The 19,581-nt window shown below is 43.5% G+C and overlaps 1 protein-coding gene across 3 annotated transcripts in view; it reads right to left on the reverse strand.

Annotated features, from left to right (window-relative positions):
* Nucleotides 1–2,276: 2,276 nt before the first annotated feature.
* The window catches only part of LOC143286714 (rab11 family-interacting protein 2-like), a 65,582-nt gene continuing 48,277 nt past the window's right edge, over nucleotides 2,277–19,581 (reverse strand). For 2 of the 3 annotated variants that reach the window (XM_076594407.1, XM_076594404.1), the window contains exons 8-12: nucleotides 17,867–17,989; nucleotides 8,669–8,771; nucleotides 6,940–7,578; nucleotides 6,055–6,194; nucleotides 2,277–4,005 (exon numbers count right to left, since the gene is read on the reverse strand). In XM_076594407.1, coding sequence (XP_076450522.1) covers nucleotides 3,853–4,005; nucleotides 6,055–6,194; nucleotides 6,940–7,578; nucleotides 8,669–8,771; nucleotides 17,867–17,989 — 1,158 coding nt within the window. In that variant the 3' untranslated portion in view covers nucleotides 2,277–3,852. The remainder of the gene's footprint in view (nucleotides 4,006–6,054; nucleotides 6,195–6,939; nucleotides 7,579–8,668; nucleotides 8,772–17,866; nucleotides 17,990–19,581) is intronic. The other variant, XM_076594406.1, reaches the window with a different exon arrangement.

Genomic DNA, 19,581 nt, shown 5'->3' on the forward strand with positions numbered 1-19,581 from the left:
ATCAGTGTCACACCTGTCACTACACACTCTGGGCACAGGTGTGCCAACAACACAGCGCTGTGTGTCTCTGGCATCACACGACGCAGCAACGTGCTGCATGCACACAACGCGTCACCACTTTCTTCGGTCTCCACAGATCTAGACTTCAATCAGTTCAACTGCTGCAAACACGTGTGCCATCTCGTGTTGTGAAAGAAACACGTGTAACAACTTGAGTTGTTAAAGAAACATGTATACCATCTCGTGTTGTTAAAGAAACATGTACACCATCTAGTGTTGTTAAAGAAACACATGTATCATTTTGTGTTATCAAATAGACATATATAGCATGTTGTATTGCTAAAGGAACACATATACCATCTTGTATTGTCAAAGAAACACATATACCATCATGTATTATCAAAGAAACATGGATACCATCTTCTATTATCAAAGAAAACACAGATACCATCTTGTATTATCAGAGGAGATCCAAATTTTATGCAGCTAAACTGTTGCACAAGAAGACTTTCCAAAACATGAACATTGATATGTTGATTATTGATATAAATATATGTACAGCAATAATAATGTAAGGTTTAAATACATACAAACAGTACTCTAGAGAATTTGCACACAGTGCATAAAGATCTAAATCCATGCAGTACTCCATGGAATTTGCACATACTGCATAAAGATCAAAATCTAAACCAAAAAAATCCACTAAACTTACACGCCCATATAGTGCACTTCTCTCTGTCTCAGTGAAGAGAAACTGACCACACAACCATGACGAAAAAGAAATTAAAAAAAAGAAAGGAAAAAAAAAAAAGAACTCGCAGTCTGTTGCACTACTCATCACTAACTGGTGACTCGATCTCTGAGCCTCTGTATCAATGCCATGGCACATCTCAAGGAGCTAGCTGAAAACATGGAGGGAATGTCTGTTCATGGAATTCTGCGTCTGAACCCTACCCAGTCAGGACGGACCTAGAGAAAAAAAAAAACCCACTGATACATCTGCTAAACAGCAATCCTGCCAACCTTCTGTCCCAATACCATCTTCAATCAACACCCGCTTGCCAGTCAAGTCAGGAGAACACGGAGACCACCATCATGAGAATGTCAACCACACTGTTTTCTGACACAACCAACAGGGCTGTGTAGTCCAACAGAAAACACAGCATCCACCACCGAAGTGACTCAGCAGCAGTGCAGGGTCTCCTCTGGTGTGTGGCCTCCTGGCGACCTAACATCGATGGTTCCCTGTGGACTGCCGACGCTGGAACTGTGACGGACGAACCCGGGTGTGGCCGTGTATGGGAGAATCTAAATGAGCGGCGTGGGGGTAATGCCACTGAAATGGTGCAGATGATGGGGCAGCAAAAGAAAAAAAAAAACTAAACAAAAAAAAAACCAAAAAAAAACCACAGCATCAGACAGAGTGATCATATCCAGGACAATGTCTACACTGTCAGAAGACAGGTGCCCAAAGCGGTAATGCTTCATCCAGTGAGGTGTGAAACCCCATGCAGCTGTTGTCGTTCAGGTCTTAATTTGAAAGGCACTCTTTTCTCAACCAGGTTGCTACTGTTCCATCTTATATCATGGTGGGATTGTATCTGTCCTCAACAAAAATTAATAATATAAAATAGAAAGAGAGTGAGAGAGAAAGGGGGGGAGGGAGAGAGAGGAAGGGAGAGAGAAAGGGGGGGGAGGGAGAGAGAGGAAGGGAGTGAGAGAGAAAGGGGGGGTAGGGAGAGAGGGAGAGAGAGGGGGGAGACACAGAATTGTCCTGTGTCCATCATAAACTTTTCACATCAAAAATACACTCTTCAGCCAAGAGACCAAAAAGAGAGAGAGAGAGAGAAAGAAAGGAGTGAAGAGAGAGGGAGAGACAGAAAGGAGTGAAGAGAGAGAGACAGACAGAAAGGAGTGAAGAGAGAGAGAGAGAAAGAAAGGAGTGAAGAGAGAGGGAGAGACAGAAAGCCGATTACTTATTCTCTCTATATATCTGTGAATGCTGGGATGTGAGAGACTTGCACAGACACCTGTACAACAAGCAGGCATCTGTCTTTCTCCCACACCACATGTTTGTAATGTGGGATCTGTATGTCTACTCGTCACACACACGCACACACACACGCGCACACACACACACGCGCACACACGTCTTATGCAAAAGGCCTGCAGTGCACATGAATGACCCCCCCCCGGCCCCCCACTCCCCACTCCCCTCCACATCATTTCCGGTCACCTGACTCCATCTCTACATTTCGCTCTTCATTCAACTCATCTTTTCAAAACCTGTAAAAATATATAAGCACTCTTGGCTTTCTTACTTCTACAACACCACCCCATGTCTGCAAAAGGAAATTTTCTATCTAAAATTACGTTTAAATAACATACTTACTGTGACCCAACTAGTGCAGACTCCGGCAGGGGTCTGACATTCCTGTCCTGTGCAAACTACTATCCGCCTATGCGGAGAAAACGAAAATACTACGGCCGATAACCTCCCGGAAGTAGCAAACTCAACTTGCATGTGTGAGGAATGACAGAAAGGGGGGGCAGAGAGAAAGAGAAAGTGGCCGTGAGTGGTTCATGTAATCTGTAACTTTTTTTCTTTCATGTGAAGCCGCCCGGAGTTCTTAGAAAGGGCGCTATACAAACATACATTATCATCATTATTATTATTATTACCATGATTATCATTATCATGATAATTATAACAACAACACAAAATAAAGGCCAGGACAGGGAGAGAAAGGCAAGCATCACTATTCGGTGGAGATACTCTCCCTCCCAGGAAAAAACCCAACTTCCACAAATAGGAAAAAAGAAGAAAAAAAAAAGAAGAAAAAAAAGAGAAGGTATGTTGTAATATACAACAAAGTGTATGGGGAGAAGACTGTCTTGGGATTGATATGTGGAGAAAAGGAATGCTTTCATAACGTGAGGACGGGTCATCTCACTCAACACCGACTTTGGTCAGACTCTGCACTCAGCAGTGTTCATAAAGTCAATGTGTAGTAAAGTCATGACTAATTTGTCTTTTGATACCTGGCAAACATCAGCACATACAGACACTGGTTACTGGAAAAAAGAAAGCAAAAAAAGGGGGAGAAGACCACAGAATGGTAGTGACACCAATCTATGGATATCAACTTTCCAACAAAAAGAAAACAGAATGCAATCCAGATTTCACACACATCTTGGCACACATATATTTGCACAAACAACGTCCAGTTTCTGTCAATGAGAGTGTGTCAAATGATTGTTTCATTCTAAACCAACACCTGAAGCATGCCTCAAGTATCGCTCCGTGTTCTCACAATTTGTACGCACAATGATAGAGGGGTTTCCATTTCTTAACACTTAGACTTTCTACGATCTGGAAACATTTCCCAGGGTTTCTGGAAACATTCCACGAAGCCTGTAAGTGGAGAATGGCTGCACAGAGGAGCAGGAGGTATGACACACACCTCAACAGTATTCATCAGACACCGTGTTTTACAGCACACATCAGTGTCAACAGCACACAGTAAAAAAACAAAAAAACAACAACAAAAAAAAACACAAACACCTGTGGTACCGCTCTGTCAGATGGGAATTAGGAGGGAGAGGAACAGAGACTGGAATCCAGATCTTGGCCCAAAGGTTCGAGTCTAGATAAGACAGGGATGCGGGGAGGCATCCAAGATTTGGCTCCAGGGTGCAGACTTTGAGGCAAAGGTGAACATGCTGGGCACATGACTGGAGTGTAGTGTGACGACAAGGGGCGGGTCCTTGTCTGTGACTCATGGGAAAGATGGTTAAAGAGTAGCATGAAGGGGTGCGGGGGACGGGGGGAGGGGTGGGGGCAAGGGGGCCCTATCTGTGGCTCATGGGGGGCCTGTTGAGGATGCGTGGCTGCGTCTCCATGACACGCACCAGCAGGTTGTCGATGTAGCTCTCCAGGTCCCGGATGTACTGGTCCTTGCGGATCAGCTGGGCCTTGTTCTGGATCACCATGCGCAGCAACTCCTGTCGCACACACAGCGCACACTGCATCACATGGCGTCACACATCACATTGCACATCACATCGCACACATAGCGCACACTGCATCACATGGCGTCACACATCACATCGCACACATCATCACACTGAATCACACATCACATTGCACATCACATCGCACACATAGCGCACACTGCATCACATGGCGTCACACACTACATCACACCGCACACATAGTGCACACATAATTATACACACCACACCACAACACACATAACTGTACACACCACACCACACATAATTATACACACCACACATAACTATACACATAACACCACACATAATCATACACACCACACCACACATAATTATACACATAACACCACACATAATTATACACACCACACCACACATAATTATACACATCATACCACACATAATTATACACACCACACCACATCACACCCCACATAATTATACACACCACACCACACATAATTATATGCATGACATAATACATCACATATAATTATACACATGACACGCATCACACACATAATCATACACACATCATCACAAATCACATCACATACACCACATCACACATAATTACACACAACACATCACATAACACACACACCACATCCCACACACATATATAATACACATCACAGTCCACACACACAGATGCACCACACATCACAGACACCACATATATATGCAGCACACATAGACACCACACATATAAATAACACACAAACACACCACAAACCCCTAACACAAGCATATATACCACACTCACCCACACGCAGACACGCACACCACACACAGTTACAACACACAGACACACACATCAGACATACACCCATCACACACATAACAGTGATATACACACAGCACAGACACACACACACATCAAACAAAATGACCACAAAAGAAACATACAAACATCCACCATAATCCCAGGCAACATACTGCTGAGCACCATTCCATTTACATGGGTGGAAGTCAGTGATTACTGACATACTGAAACATCTGCAGCCATAGTCCAGGCATCTGTATGTACTCCCCCGATCCGATGCACGGGCATAAATTAAAAAAAACAAAAACAAAACACCACTCTTTCCCTCAAAAAAACAACAAACAAAAAAAAAAAAACAACAACAAAAAACAAGAAGAAAATATGAAACTTATGGCACAGATATACTCCCACCAACGCATTCAACTCCAACCCAATGACGCTGACTGATGAAAACCACTAGTGGTATAACCACAATATACTTTGCAGCGTGATGTGTCCGGTTCAAAACCTGTCCACTAACGCTCTCCCTTTAATTCCCACCTCTGTCAAGTATCAGAACCAGCCAGACTACAGGCACTGATCTAAAAGCATGCAACATACACACACACACACCACAAACACACGCACACACAGACACACGCACCCACCAGGCACACGCACACACACACCATGGGCACACACACACCATGCACACAGACACACTTGCACACACCATGCACATGCACACTACACAGACACACCTTACAGTCTAATTTACTGTATAGAAACCCTCTAAATAAACAATACAATGTGATGTCCAGTAAAAAGCTTCTTTCTATTTTAACACTTTGCAGAGTGTTTATTTTTTGAGGATTAATATTTACTCCATTCTGCACATGGATTCGTGTCTATTGTGTGTGTGTGTGTGATTGTGTGTTTGTGTGTGATTGTGTGTGTGTGTGTGATTGTGTGTGTGTGTGATTGTGTGTTGTGTGTGATTGTGTGTATGTGTGTGATTGTGTGTGTGTGTGTGATTGTGTGTGTGTGTGTGTGACTATGACTGTATGTCTGCATCTGTGTGCGCAATGCATGTGATTGTGTGTGTGTGTGTGTGTGTGTGTGGTTGTAAAGCACTCTGAGAGGTCTGAAAGCACTTAACAGATCTGTAATCATTATTATCATAATTATCATACAACTTTCCCTTCAGCTTCCTTTGGCCTAAGCACTGGCCTTTCTGTAATCATCTTCACTTTTCATCTGGCACCACCTGAAATAACGACTAATTCAGGTACCTCTTTGGTCATGTTCTTGTAGGCAGAGAAGACGTCTTCTGGAATCTCCGTTCTGGAAGAATCACTGGGGTCGGAGGGACTGTCGTCATAGAAACCAGGCAGGCGACTTTCTAGATCTTGCACTGTAAATCTTCGACCAGCTGCCAGTAACAGAAATGATAACACTTACATTTATTTCTTGAAATATGACATTTCACAACCACTTTTGGAAAAAAAAAAAACAACCACCCACCCAACAACTTGTCAGGTAAATAAACTCCAAAACAACTTGAGCAAAACAAACACTCACAGAACAGATGTTCACTCTATGCAGGAAGGTTGCTGAATGGTTAGGATGTTTGTTTGCCAATACAGTGACCACGAGGGTTTGGGTTCAAATCCACATCTCAGCCTTTCTCCCAGGCTTCAGAGGATAATCAAACTGAGCATCCAGTCATCTGAATGAATTGATAAACCAAGGTGTCATGAGCAGCATGCACTTGGCGCACTAAAAAGAGCAGCACATGCCTGGCGCACTACAAAAGAACCCATGGCAGCAAAAAGATTGTCCTCTGGCAAATTTCTGTGGAAGAAGTCCATTCTGATATGTAACCAAACGTATACACATGCACTCAAGGCCTGACAAAGCGTGTTGGGTTATGCTGCTGGTCAGGCATCTGCCTAGCAGATGTGGGTATAGCGTATACAGATTTGTCCAAATGCACTGACGCCTATTTGAGAAACTGAAACCGAAAATTCTTCATCTTCATTCGTGGGCTGCAACTCCAACTCCCACAATCACTCGTATGTACACAAGTGGGCTTTTACGTGTATGACTGTTTTTACCCCCACCATGTGGGCAGCCACACTCCATTTTCGGGGGTATGAAAAGAAACCGAAACACACCTTGTCTGTACATCTTCAGCTGCTCTCGCCGGACGCGCTTCCTCATCTTCACGTCGCCGTTGACGCCGATCTGACCGCTGCTGCCGGATTTCTTCCTCAGCGATGACGACAGCCCCCCTCTGTCAAACTGCAGTGACCCGTTGGTGATCATCTCTGACCGGTGCAGCTCCGTGAACTGTCCTCTGGAATCCCCCACAGTCACAGGAGTGCTCTCCCTTGAACCCGTCCCCTGCCGCGGGGGTGTCAGTGTGGCCAGGGCCTTCAAGTCCTTGGGGTCAATGTTCATGTCCGCCGACAGGGGGCGGGGGCGGGGCCGACCCCCTCTAGGAGGGGGCAGAGGTCGTCGCTGAGGTCCCTCATTGTCGGAGGAGGATGACTCGGGCTCGGTCCGTTCACGGATGCTCTCGTAGCGGGCGTGCTCCCGACGGTGCAGGACCGAGTCCACGTAGGAAGGGGTGGTGGAGACAGGCGGGGGGCGGGGGAGGGTGTGGGCCAGGTGTGCCGAGGCCCGGACCAGGGTCAGGTCGTCCTGGACAGAGGGGCGCACCTGGTAGGGGGGCGGGGGCTGCGAGGACGGGAACTCCACCATGCTGTGTCGGTTGCCCGGGATGTTGTACAGCGACTGGCTCCGGCCATCGTCTGCTCACACAACACACACACCGCCGTCACTGCTGGATTCAGTGCTTACTGTTTGGTCTCTGACTGAATATAAAAATCAATGATACAAATTAAAAAATCCAATACCCCACCCTCCATACTGGCTTGAAATCAGACATATCTTTAACCTTCATACTGTACTAAATCAGGTAAATTCAATACTCCACCCAAACTACCAGATTTCAATGAGATGTATGTAATACTCCACCCTCCAATGTGGATTAAAATAAGATACATTTAATACCCAACTCAAACCACTGGATTAAAACAATACATATCCAATATTCCACCCCAACCAACAGATTTAAATCATAAATATCTAATACTCCACCCAAACCACCAGATTTAAATGAAATATATTTAACACTCCACTCAAAACACTGGATTTAAATCAGATATATATATAATACTCCATTGAACCACAAGACTTAAATCAGATATATCTAATACTCCCAAACCACCGGATTTGAATAAGATATATATAACACTCCACTTAAACCATTGGATTTTAATCAGATATACACAATACTCCACCCTCTGTAGTGGATGTAAATCAGATATATCCACTACTCCACTCACACCACCAGAATAAACGAAACATTAATACAGGCAGCGGATGAAGCTTGCTTCCTTGCAGGGAAACGTGAGAAAGTCCATAACACAGCCTTCAGTGTGTGAAGCCCAAACAGCACTACAGGGCAGCCGCACCCTAACAACACTACAGGGCAGCTGCACCCTAACAGCACTACAGGGCACCTGCACCTTAACAACACTACAGGGCACCTGCACCCTAACAACACTACAGGGCAGCTGCACCCTAACAGCACTACAGGGCACCTGCACCTTTACAACACTACAGGGCACCTGCACCCTAACAACACTACAGGGCAGCTGCACCTTTACAGCACTACAGGGCAGCCGCACCATAACAACACTACAGGGCAGCCATACCCTAACAACACTACAGGGCAGCCGCACCCTAACAACACTACAGGGCAGCCGCACCCTAACAACACTACAGGGCACCTGCACCCTAACAACAGCTCAGGGACACAAGGGAAAAATGTCTCACCCCCTTCCTGAGAGGAGGCTGCCAGCCGGAGGACGTTGCCACGGTCCACTGACATGGTTTTGATGTAGGCGGCCGACAGCGAGTAACTGCGGGTCAGACCCTCCTGGAAACCCAATCACTTCAAATCACACAGCGCCTTGCAACTCTGACTGGGTGAAAACACACACAGTGACACACACACACACACGATACACACACACACACACACGATACACACACACACACACACGACACACTGGATCCCTGTTACTGTCCAGTTGCAGTATTTCTGTAATATGACATACATGTATCATTGCATGATTGATTAAAAAAGTTAATAATAATAAAAAACAAACAAAACATGATGGCTGTTTTCTGGCTGCAAAGTGAGTTTACAATGATTAGATTTTTTTTCTTCTCAGTGTTAAAAAGCTTACACCATACATCAACAAACTTAAGGTTCTGCACTGAAAATCCTGTTTCATGTAAGACCTCCCCCCCATCCCCCAAGCTTGGGATCATATTAAGAGAATTAAAATGAATAAACTGAAAGAAAGAAAAAATACAGGCAGTTGACAGTGTTGATGAAATTATGAACAGGTAGGTGTAAGTTAATAAGTACAAAATTAAATGTTGTTGATAAAATAATGAAAGAGAGAGAAGTTGGTGCGTTAGTATGTAGATAATCAAGCAAGCAAATCAGTTATTAACGAGAAAGAAAATGGCGGTAGGAAACCTACAATCAAACACACTGATGTTTGATGACAGACGACAATTAGCTTTGCACTAATTTACAACAGAAGCATATCATGTGTTGATGACTTCTGCTCAGTTTTGCTTTGTCCAAGAGAAAAAAAGGTTCTGTGACACAGGTGACTGATAATTCTCAAGACTGACATTATATACTAAACACAAAACACAATGCACAAATTACAAGTACATGTAACAATGAAGTAATGTGCTATGAAGAATACTATGAGTTTTGCATAGCACCTAGAGCAGTTTTCTGGACAGAGTACTGTCGTACTATATAAGCATTCCTCCTCCTCCTCATCATTACATTATTATCATTCACTGTTTCCAAATTAAAATGTTATTGATCACTAAAACATATTATGCAGATGTAGCCGGGTTGGCTACGATCTTCGTTGGGCCAGCTTAGCAGACGATTTTTGTGACTCGCCGAAGGTTACCAAGGAAGTTGTAAATCGGTCACAAGTTATCTCCCTTTACAGGGAACCGTATGATGATTTTCATCAATTTGTTAAATTATAAACACTTCCTTATAGATGAGATTATAGTTTTGTGTTATGGAACTTCAGAACGATCATACTTCTCAACTATAATGATATCATTTGGCCAGAAAGCCTATAACTTTTTTAAACTAATATTTATGTGAATGAGTTTTGGCGCGATCTTCGAAATCCACTCAGTTGAAACATACAAAATACCTTCGTTTTCTATAACTCGATATAGTTGCCGTGGAATTTAGAATGTGCATTAAAATGTAAATGATTAAGCCTTCTTCTCGTGTACTGCTTTCCGTGTACACCTAAGTTATAGGCATGCGATGGTACGAAATGTCTGACGGCATTTCGGCGCCACAAAACTATCTCTTCTTCAAGCCATTGGAATTCGTCAGTGCCGATTTGAGCAAAATACGTTTTTACAATACCTACACATTTTTATATCGTGTCTTGCAGATGTTTGCATTTCTGTTATCAATCTGATTAGTATCGTGCATGTATAATTGTGTTGTAGTTGGTTTAAACGAAGTATTTCATTGTCGATCACAAGTGCCAAAAGCACCGCCAAGCGGTGCCGACACGGGAGCTATCCGCTGAGTTTTCTCTTGAATTTTTACATAAAAAATCTTTACTCTAGAAGCAGATTTTATAGATGATTTTTATATAGTTGGAAATTCAGGATGTTCAGTTACTTAATTGTTACAATTATATTACATATCGCGACGTATTAATTGTTGTAATGTACAAAAATGATACATGAACTCGTTAAAAGCTCGTTCATTCAGTGACTCTTTTTATTTACAGTTTTTAACTACATTATTTTTGTAGAAAATGGTTTAGCTTAAGAAAATGCTCGTCTCTTGTAGTTTTGTGTGATATATAATATGTCTATGTTAGTTCCCCGAGCCGAAAGTCAGAAGCCGCTAAATTTGGTCAAACAAACACAAGCTTGGCCCCTCAAGGCTCGCGGAGGGCCGGTTTCGTGAGTCGCTTCGCGGCGCTGGCTTTGCGGTTCGGCGGAACAGAATATAAGGAGTGAGCGAGTGCCAGACATGGAGAGAACTCTCCTGGCCTGGAAGAATGAAAGAATAAAAGAAGAAAACCAGCGCACTGCCTTCCCGAGTCTACCTTGCCTGGCTGCAGCTCTCTTCTGCTAACACCTTCTACCTGTCTTCACCTTCTCCAACACCACCTTACCACCCCGTCACAACTGGCGCTGCGAGCAGGATTAGGAGAAGACAGAGAGAAGAGAGTGCAGCAGGTACTTCAAGTCCACGCAGACTGAGTAACGTCGCCCATCAGCATGGCCCAATCCGACTTCCTGCCCAAACTCCCGACATTCTCTGGTGAGGAAACCGGCAGGGAAGTTGATGACTTCATCTGGGAGGCCCGTATGATCCTCCATCTGCAGCCCCTGGATGACGCGACAGCCTCTCTCTGGCTGATCTCAGCCCTTGCAGGCAGAGCTCGCCAGCAGATTGTCAGGCTGCCGGCGACAGAAGTGGACACGCCAGCCAAAATCCTAACACTACTCGAGGAGAACTGGGGAGAGCAGCGTGACACCACAGACCTTGCCACTGCCTTCTTCACTAGGCAGCAGCAGTCCAAGGAGACGATTACAGTGTACGCGTCCCATCTTCGGTACCTCTGGACCAAGGTCAACAAGGCTGAAGATGGGATGATGCAGGTGCCAGCGACCATTCTCCGCGACGCCTTCGCCAGAGGTCTTCAGCCAGCTGCACTCAGGCGCGATGTCAGGCGCTTCATCAGAGACCACCCTGACACCACCTTCGAGGCGGCGAAGAAGGAGGCCCAGCGATGGCTGAGGGAGGACAGCGACGCTGACGACAGTCACAACGCCACTGTTGCCTGCCTACAGGCCCAGCTGGCTACATTGACGGCTGAAGTCAACAGTTTGCGACAACAGCAGCAGCAGTTCCCCATGCCAGCACACCGCCCACATCCTCCAGGACCAGCACATCATCCTCGCCGCTGTGCTGCTGACCGGGCCCCAGACCCTCCACACTGTGTCTGGTGTCAGCGGTCTGGCCACACTGAAGACCAGTGTCGGCACAAGCAGCGCTATATGAAGAATGCCAGGCGACAGAAAGCTGACCACCAGACTCCAATGGCAGTCAACAACCAGTGTGTTGTCACCAAACACACTGGGCAATCTGGGTCATTGCCAGCTGCTCCAGCTCCAAACCAGCGACGCAGGAGACGCCGACGCAGACGGAAGCGCCACAGCACCACACCTGATGCTGTGATCCCACAGGTGTCACCTTCACCTGTACTCAACCTCACACAGCTGAGAGGCAGCCAACGACCACCACCTGCTGTCACGCCGACTGACCTGTCCCAACGGTCCTGCCATGTCAACAAAGTGTCAGACTCTGATACTGACACTGACACTGACAGTGGGGTGTGCCTGTTCAGTCCCATGCCAGGGCCCAGGACATCAGCCCTGCAGGCAGCACCAGAGCCGCCTCCACTACCACCAGCTCCCACCCCTAGGCGATCTCTACGCCTGACGACGAAGCCAGTAACATGGTACACATCTGGTGTTCCTTACGTTGGTCAGTGACTTTGCTTAGTTGCTGTCTCACTTGAAATTTGAGGAGACAAGATAGGTTAATGATGGACAATGTGTGGGACTGATTGTTCTCTTGTTGTTTTTTTTTGTTTTTTTTTGTCATTGAGCAGTTGAAATTTTTCAAAGATTGACTTTTTCCCCCAAGCAAAGCTGTTGAATGCTCACTCATTTTGTTTGATCAAAGATTGATTTTTCCCCCAAGCAAAGCTGTTGAATGCTCACTCATTTTTGGTTGATAATTGCATCAAATTGTATTGTTGAAATTGTCCACTGAATTGCAAATATGTTTTATTGGTGCTAATGAGTTGGTCAAAAAGAAGAGACAGACAGAGAAAAAATGACTCAAAGGAAACGTTTGTTAAAAAATGACAACTCCTTTCTAGTCTTCGTTGGGCCCGCGCTTCAGATACTTCATCCTGAGGAATTTTGTTTCAGGTTCTCTCTAGTCAATACGGATGTGAAGCTGATGAAAAGGAATTATATGTTTATACAACTATTTTCCCACAGTCAGTGTATAACATGCCGATATACATTTCAGACAATTAACATTGTTGGGGCTTATTTTGTTATATTGGGAACACTGTTAATACAACAGCTCCCATTATAACCTGTACTGGTTTTGGCTTTGGGGGTTTGCATTTTAAATAACGCCCCTCAAGAGCATTTGACTAGAGTCTACCCACTGGATTGCCGTGTGCATTTTAAACACATACTGAACTTTAAGGGCTACATTTAAAATGATGCCCCTTTAAGAATTCAGTGTGGGCAAACCGTTTTGCCCTAACGTGGGTTATACATTTTGTGAAAATCTGACTCTGAGGGTTCACGCTCAAGATAACGTTCCTCGAGGGTTACTGATTATTGTTTGAGATTTTAATGGATTTTGCATTTTTCCGATTTTTGGAACTCAGTGTCTTGGGATTTGCACTTAAGATAATGTTTTGTGTGTTCGTTGGTTTGAATGGATGTATTAGTGCATGATTTAGGCCCCCTTTTATGTAGTCATGAAAAGTGCCAGCGAGGACGCTGGTTGTAACAGAGTAGGGGGGGATGTAGCCGGGTTGGCTACGATCTTCGTTGGGCCAGCTTAGCAGACGATTTTTGTGACTCGCCGAAGGTTACCAAGGAAGTTGTAAATCGGTCACAAGTTATCTCCCTTTACAGGGAACCGTATGATGATTTTCATCAATTTGTTAAATTATAAACACTTCCTTATAGATGAGATTATAGTTTTGTGTTATGGAACTTCAGAACGATCATACTTCTCAACTATAATGATATCATTTGGCCAGAAAGCCTATAACTTTTTTAAACTAATATTTATGTGAATGAGTTTTGGCGCGATCTTCGAAATCCACTCAGTTGAAACATACAAAATACCTTCGTTTTCTATAACTCGATATAGTTGCCGTGGAATTTAGAATGTGCATTAAAATGTAAATGATTAAGCCTTCTTCTCGTGTACTGCTTTCCGTGTACACCTAAGTTATAGGCATGCGATGGTACGAAATGTCTGACGGCATTTCGGCGCCACAAAACTATCTCTTCTTCAAGCCATTGGAATTCGTCAGTGCCGATTTGAGCAAAATACGTTTTTACAATACCTACACATTTTTATATCGTGTCTTGCAGATGTTTGCATTTCTGTTATCAATCTGATTAGTATCGTGCATGTATAATTGTGTTGTAGTTGGTTTAAACGAAGTATTTCATTGTCGATCACAAGTGCCAAAAGCACCGCCAAGCGGTGCCGACACGGGAGCTATCCGCTGAGTTTTCTCTTGAATTTTTACATAAAAAATCTTTACTCTAGAAGCAGATTTTATAGATGATTTTTATATAGTTGGAAATTCAGGATGTTCAGTTACTTAATTGTTACAATTATATTACATATCGCGACGTATTAATTGTTGTAATGTACAAAAATGATACATGAACTCGTTAAAAGCTCGTTCATTCAGTGACTCTTTTTATTTACAGTTTTTAACTACATTATTTTTGTAGAAAATGGTTTAGCTTAAGAAAATGCTCGTCTCTTGTAGTTTTGTGTGATATATAATATGTCTATGTTAGTTCCCCGAGCCGAAAGTCAGAAGCCGCTAAATTTGGTCAAACAAACACAAGCTTGGCCCCTCAAGGCTCGCGGAGGGCCGGTTTCGTGAGTCGCTTCGCGGCGCTGGCTTTGCGGTTCGGCGGAACAGAATATAAGGAGTGAGCGAGTGCCAGACATGGAGAGAACTCTCCTGGCCTGGAAGAATGAAAGAATAAAAGAAGAAAACCAGCGCACTGCCTTCCCGAGTCTACCTTGCCTGGCTGCAGCTCTCTTCTGCTAACACCTTCTACCTGTCTTCACCTTCTCCAACACCACCTTACCACCCCGTCACACAGAACATATTTTGAAAAGAAAGTAACACTTTCACAAGGTAAAAACTACACGAATTGCTGACAATTGCACAATGAAGGCTAGCAGCATCACAGTAATACAGCACAATGTTAGTAACAAGCAGTGGAATTCCTAAGAAAAACAATATGCACGATAAAATCTAAGTAACACACTTCTTCTCATCTTTTCCATTAACTCTGTGAAGAGTCACTGTGGCACCACACAGAACAATGCAGTTATACACTGGTTAAATACTAAAGCTGCTTAAATACAGTTCATATCCATTAATACTCATTTGACACACACACACACACACACACACACACATGCACACACACAATCCTGAATACAGTTCCGATAGAGATCCACAGTCGTGTTGATCTGTATCAAAAAGTAGTTGCCTATGTTTTATTGTATTGTATCATCCCACTGTTAACTGGGCAGACCGCAGTGTTTTCTGTACTGAATTACACATGTAAATGTTCTATGTGATTGGTGAACATGTATTTCTGTTCCATTTGTTTCTCTTTTCATCCAACATGTATTTCTAATACAGCACATGTACATGTACCTAATACATTTGTAGTGGTACATTATCTATGTAGTTGTGTGAGCATACAAAACACCACAATACACCACAGATGCACATTTTCATACACATCTGAAAACAAATGTATGCTTACTTTTTATCAATTTACTGTATGACTTATGACACTCAGTTGTTCTGACAATATTCAATGTAAATCAATGTGCCCATCATGTACATATACACTCAGTTGTTCTGACAATATTCAATGTAAATCAATGTGCGCATCATGTACACACACACACAGCTGTTTTGACAATATTCAATGTAAATCAATGTGCGCATCATGTACATATACACACACATCATGAGATCAAGATGAAAAGCAGAGCAAAAAGGGCATGCAAAAGAACCATGGAACCCAATCAACCAAACAACATGGAACCCAATCAGCCAAGCAGCATGCAGAGCAACATGGATTGGGACGAAGCAGGGATGGACAGGGAATACATAACTGTACAATAAGCACCATGTACGTTCAAGAGTAATCTGACCTTTGTAAATTAACATCATCCCAATTTCTTGTTGTTTGTTTGTTTGTTTTTTTGTAAAGAAAATCTCTAAGTGGAAGCTGACACCTGTCACTTAATCAGCATAATTAAATTGTGCATTCGCAAATAAATCCAACATGTGTGTGTGTGTGCGTGTGTGTTTGCATAATTATGTATATGTATGTACGTGTGGGTACATATATCTGCAAGTACAAGTATGTATATGTGTAAATACTCAAAACAACAAAGCAAAGATGGCATTCCAAACCATACAACACACAAATGCCATTAACACCCAAACGCACATCTGACATGCATGCTGACATTAAACCAGAATGTAATTAACAAACCAAATGCACACTAATCAACATAAAAAGTCCAACAAAAACAAACTGCTATCTAAAAGCGCTGCAAATTAAACCAGAATGAAATTAACAAACCAAATACGTACCGATAAACAAAAACAAAAAAAGTCCAACAAACAAAAAAAAAGCTTTTCAAAAGCTCTGCAAATCCATAAACAAAGGCTGAAAAATAAATCAAATTTGAAAAAAAAAAAAAGCAGGACGCTCAGGTGAAAACAGGAAAAACCCAGCAAAACACAATGCTGTGAAGCAGAAAAAGAAAGAAAAGAAAAGAAAAAGAAAAAAAAGACGCCAGCTGCTTCCAGTTCCTCTCCTCCTCCACAACATGCCGCCACAAACACAACAGGAAGGCCGCCATGGACAACAGAAGCTCTAAAAGCCGGGAGGAAGAAGACAACAGCAACAACAACACGGAGGTGAAAGCGCCCATCAGTACAGTAGCAGGCCTCCTTCGGTCATGGCTGACCATGGATAGAGTATATCCGACCTAATGTCTAACTGGGCTGTCTGCTTGGACCAAGCAGCGTCGCCTGTGACTGTAGAGACCGATGCGAGAGAGACAGTCTCTGTCGCAGCGATCACATGTGTAAAGCTGATGCTGGTCTGTCAGCTGCCGTCCCTTTTCTGCGAGCTCGCTTTTCTGCTGCAGCAGCTGACAGTTTGTCCTCACATCATGGAACAAATATCAGCACAGCATCAAAGCTTCCACTGATGACAGAAGGGTGTCGTCCCATTTCACCAACTCCCAATTCGCCCACTCCTGATTTGCCTATCACTAAAGTGGTGATCCCCATTCCCCTATTCTCAGTTTGCTTACGTCCTCAGTTGCCTTGTGCGTGTGCATGCATGCATGTGTATCTGCGTGTGTAAACAACAAGAACAACAACCAAAAAGCTCACTTTCTTCATTGCTGGCCCAGTCTCTCATGTTGACGATCTGGTTTTTGTTTCGGTAATTTAATCAGAGTAAAATATGTCTGCTTCCCATGCTTTTGACAACAACAAAGCTTTATCCTAAACTTTGTTGTGCCATATTTGCTCAGAAGTCCCTTCTGTGAAAGTACTCATAATAATGTTTTGCCCTGTTTCAAGACTTGCAGAGAAGTACAAATGTTCATAGAAGCTGATAGCGTTATGTGTGCATGAATGTAAGTGTGTGTGTGTGTGTGTGTGTGTGTGTTTGAAAAAGAGAGAGAGTGGGAGAGAGAGAGAGAGAGAGCAGTTGGGTAGGCAAAACAGGACTGGTTGATAGGTGAAACAGGACAAATAGTCTCTCCAGAGGCCACTGAGGGTGGCAGCACAATCAAAGAGTAGGCGAAACGGGAAAAGGCGAATCAGACCTGCACTGACAGAAGCTCTAAAAGCCAGGAGGGAAGGAGGAGGTGGGGTTTTGGGGGGAGGGGAAACAAGAGCAACAACATCGAGACAACAGCACCCATGCACCACAAGACAGCAGTACACCAGTACCGCAGATCAGCAGTACATCAGTACCACAGCACAGCAGTACACCAGTACCACAGCACAGCAGTACACCAGTACCACAGGACAGCAGTACCTCAGCTGTGTCCCCTCCAGTCCAGGAGGAGTCGAGGTCAAGAGCAGGGAAAGACACAGCGGGCAGAGTGGCAGGAGGGTTTCTGTGACTACCGGTGGAGCTCCTCCTACTATAAACCCTGGGCTGGGGGGAGACACACACACACACACAGACACACACACATATCAGGCAGACTGTCAGCAACATGGGAGAGTGGTGGTGGTGGCCTGGTGGTAAAATGTCTACCCAGGAAGGGAGAGAATCTGAGGGGTGCGGGATCGAATCCCATACTCGCCAGAATTTTTCTCCTCCTCGTCTAGACCCTGAGTGGTGGTCTGGAAGCTAGTCATTTGTATCAGACGATAAACTGAGGTCACTGGGAGCAACATAAACTTTGCTCAGCACACGTAAAAGAACCCACTGCAATGAAAGGGTTGTTCCTGGCAAACTTTGTAGTAGAATCCACTCTAATATACATTTGTGAGCTTGCCTGTGACTGAAGCCTGACTAAATGAAACAGGAAATGAATAAGGAACACCTAAAGGCAGCTCATCGCCAGTTCTACCCAGGTAGGCAGCCTCTTGTGCAAATCACCCTGTATTTCTTTAGCACTCAGAGTTTCGGCAGTGACCAAAGATAGGCATTATATATGAAAAGAAATAAATGAATTTAAAAAAAAATTGAAAAAAGAATAAGAAAAAGACCAAATGAGTTACTGTAAGCCTCATGACATCTGTTAACCCATGAATGTGTCCATCCACATGATTAAATTGTCTCCCTTTAGCTGACTCGCACCTCACTGCCGATGCTCCCAGAACACAACAGTTTTCAGCCTTTATCTCATGAACAGTCTGTACCACAACCTGTCACCACATGTCAACTCCACTCTCACATGGCGGGAAGGTCTGGAACTCAGTGTGCTGGAGATCTCTTCACTTTTTTGTCTTTTGTTTCACAGGGCCAGGAAACATTAAATTTTCCTGATATTTAGTTTCCTTCTGTAACCAGCGATGAACCATGTCAGGGAATAAATCTTTAGTTTCCTTCTGTAACCAGCTATGAACCATGTCAGGGAATAAATCTAACATCGCTGTAAACTGAACAGTGAGCACTATACCTGCCCTAGCAGTATAATGACCAACTGCAAATAACATTTTTAATCTACAGAAGATGAAAAAAATTCAAATCTTTCTCATGTAACTCTGAATAACCCAAAGAATAGTTGGAAAAAAAATAAATGCATATAAATCACCATGTAAACTGGTTCTTTTTCCTTCCATTTTTATCATTACCATAAAAACTGTGACTGTATTCTAATAATGTTTTCTTTGTGACTCATCTCCATATCTACAAAGGCATTTTTTCTACTGACACAAAAGCTTTTTCAACAATTCTTTCACTCACTAGTTGACACAACACATTCAGACAATTCAACCACAAACGTACAGCATTACTGTAACATCATTACCCGTCTTGATACACCATTTATCATCTTTGTCATGAGTTGCTTCAGTTGTTCAGTTTTCCAATGCCCTGCTGAAAAAGGCAGTTTCTGCAAATGTTTATCATTGTAAGCCTGGGTGGATTTTTGACTCACTTGTGTAAACAAAGTGAGTTTATGTTTTAACTCGGTGTTCGGTTGTCTGTGTGTGAGCTCTGCAAATACTTTGTCAGTTGACACCAAATTTGCCATAAAAATAGGAAAAATTCAGTTCTTTCCAGTCATCTTGTTTAAC

This window comes from Babylonia areolata, chromosome 10 (genome assembly GCF_041734735.1).
Source record: "Babylonia areolata isolate BAREFJ2019XMU chromosome 10, ASM4173473v1, whole genome shotgun sequence".
Taxonomy (NCBI): domain Eukaryota; kingdom Metazoa; phylum Mollusca; class Gastropoda; order Neogastropoda; family Buccinidae; genus Babylonia; species Babylonia areolata.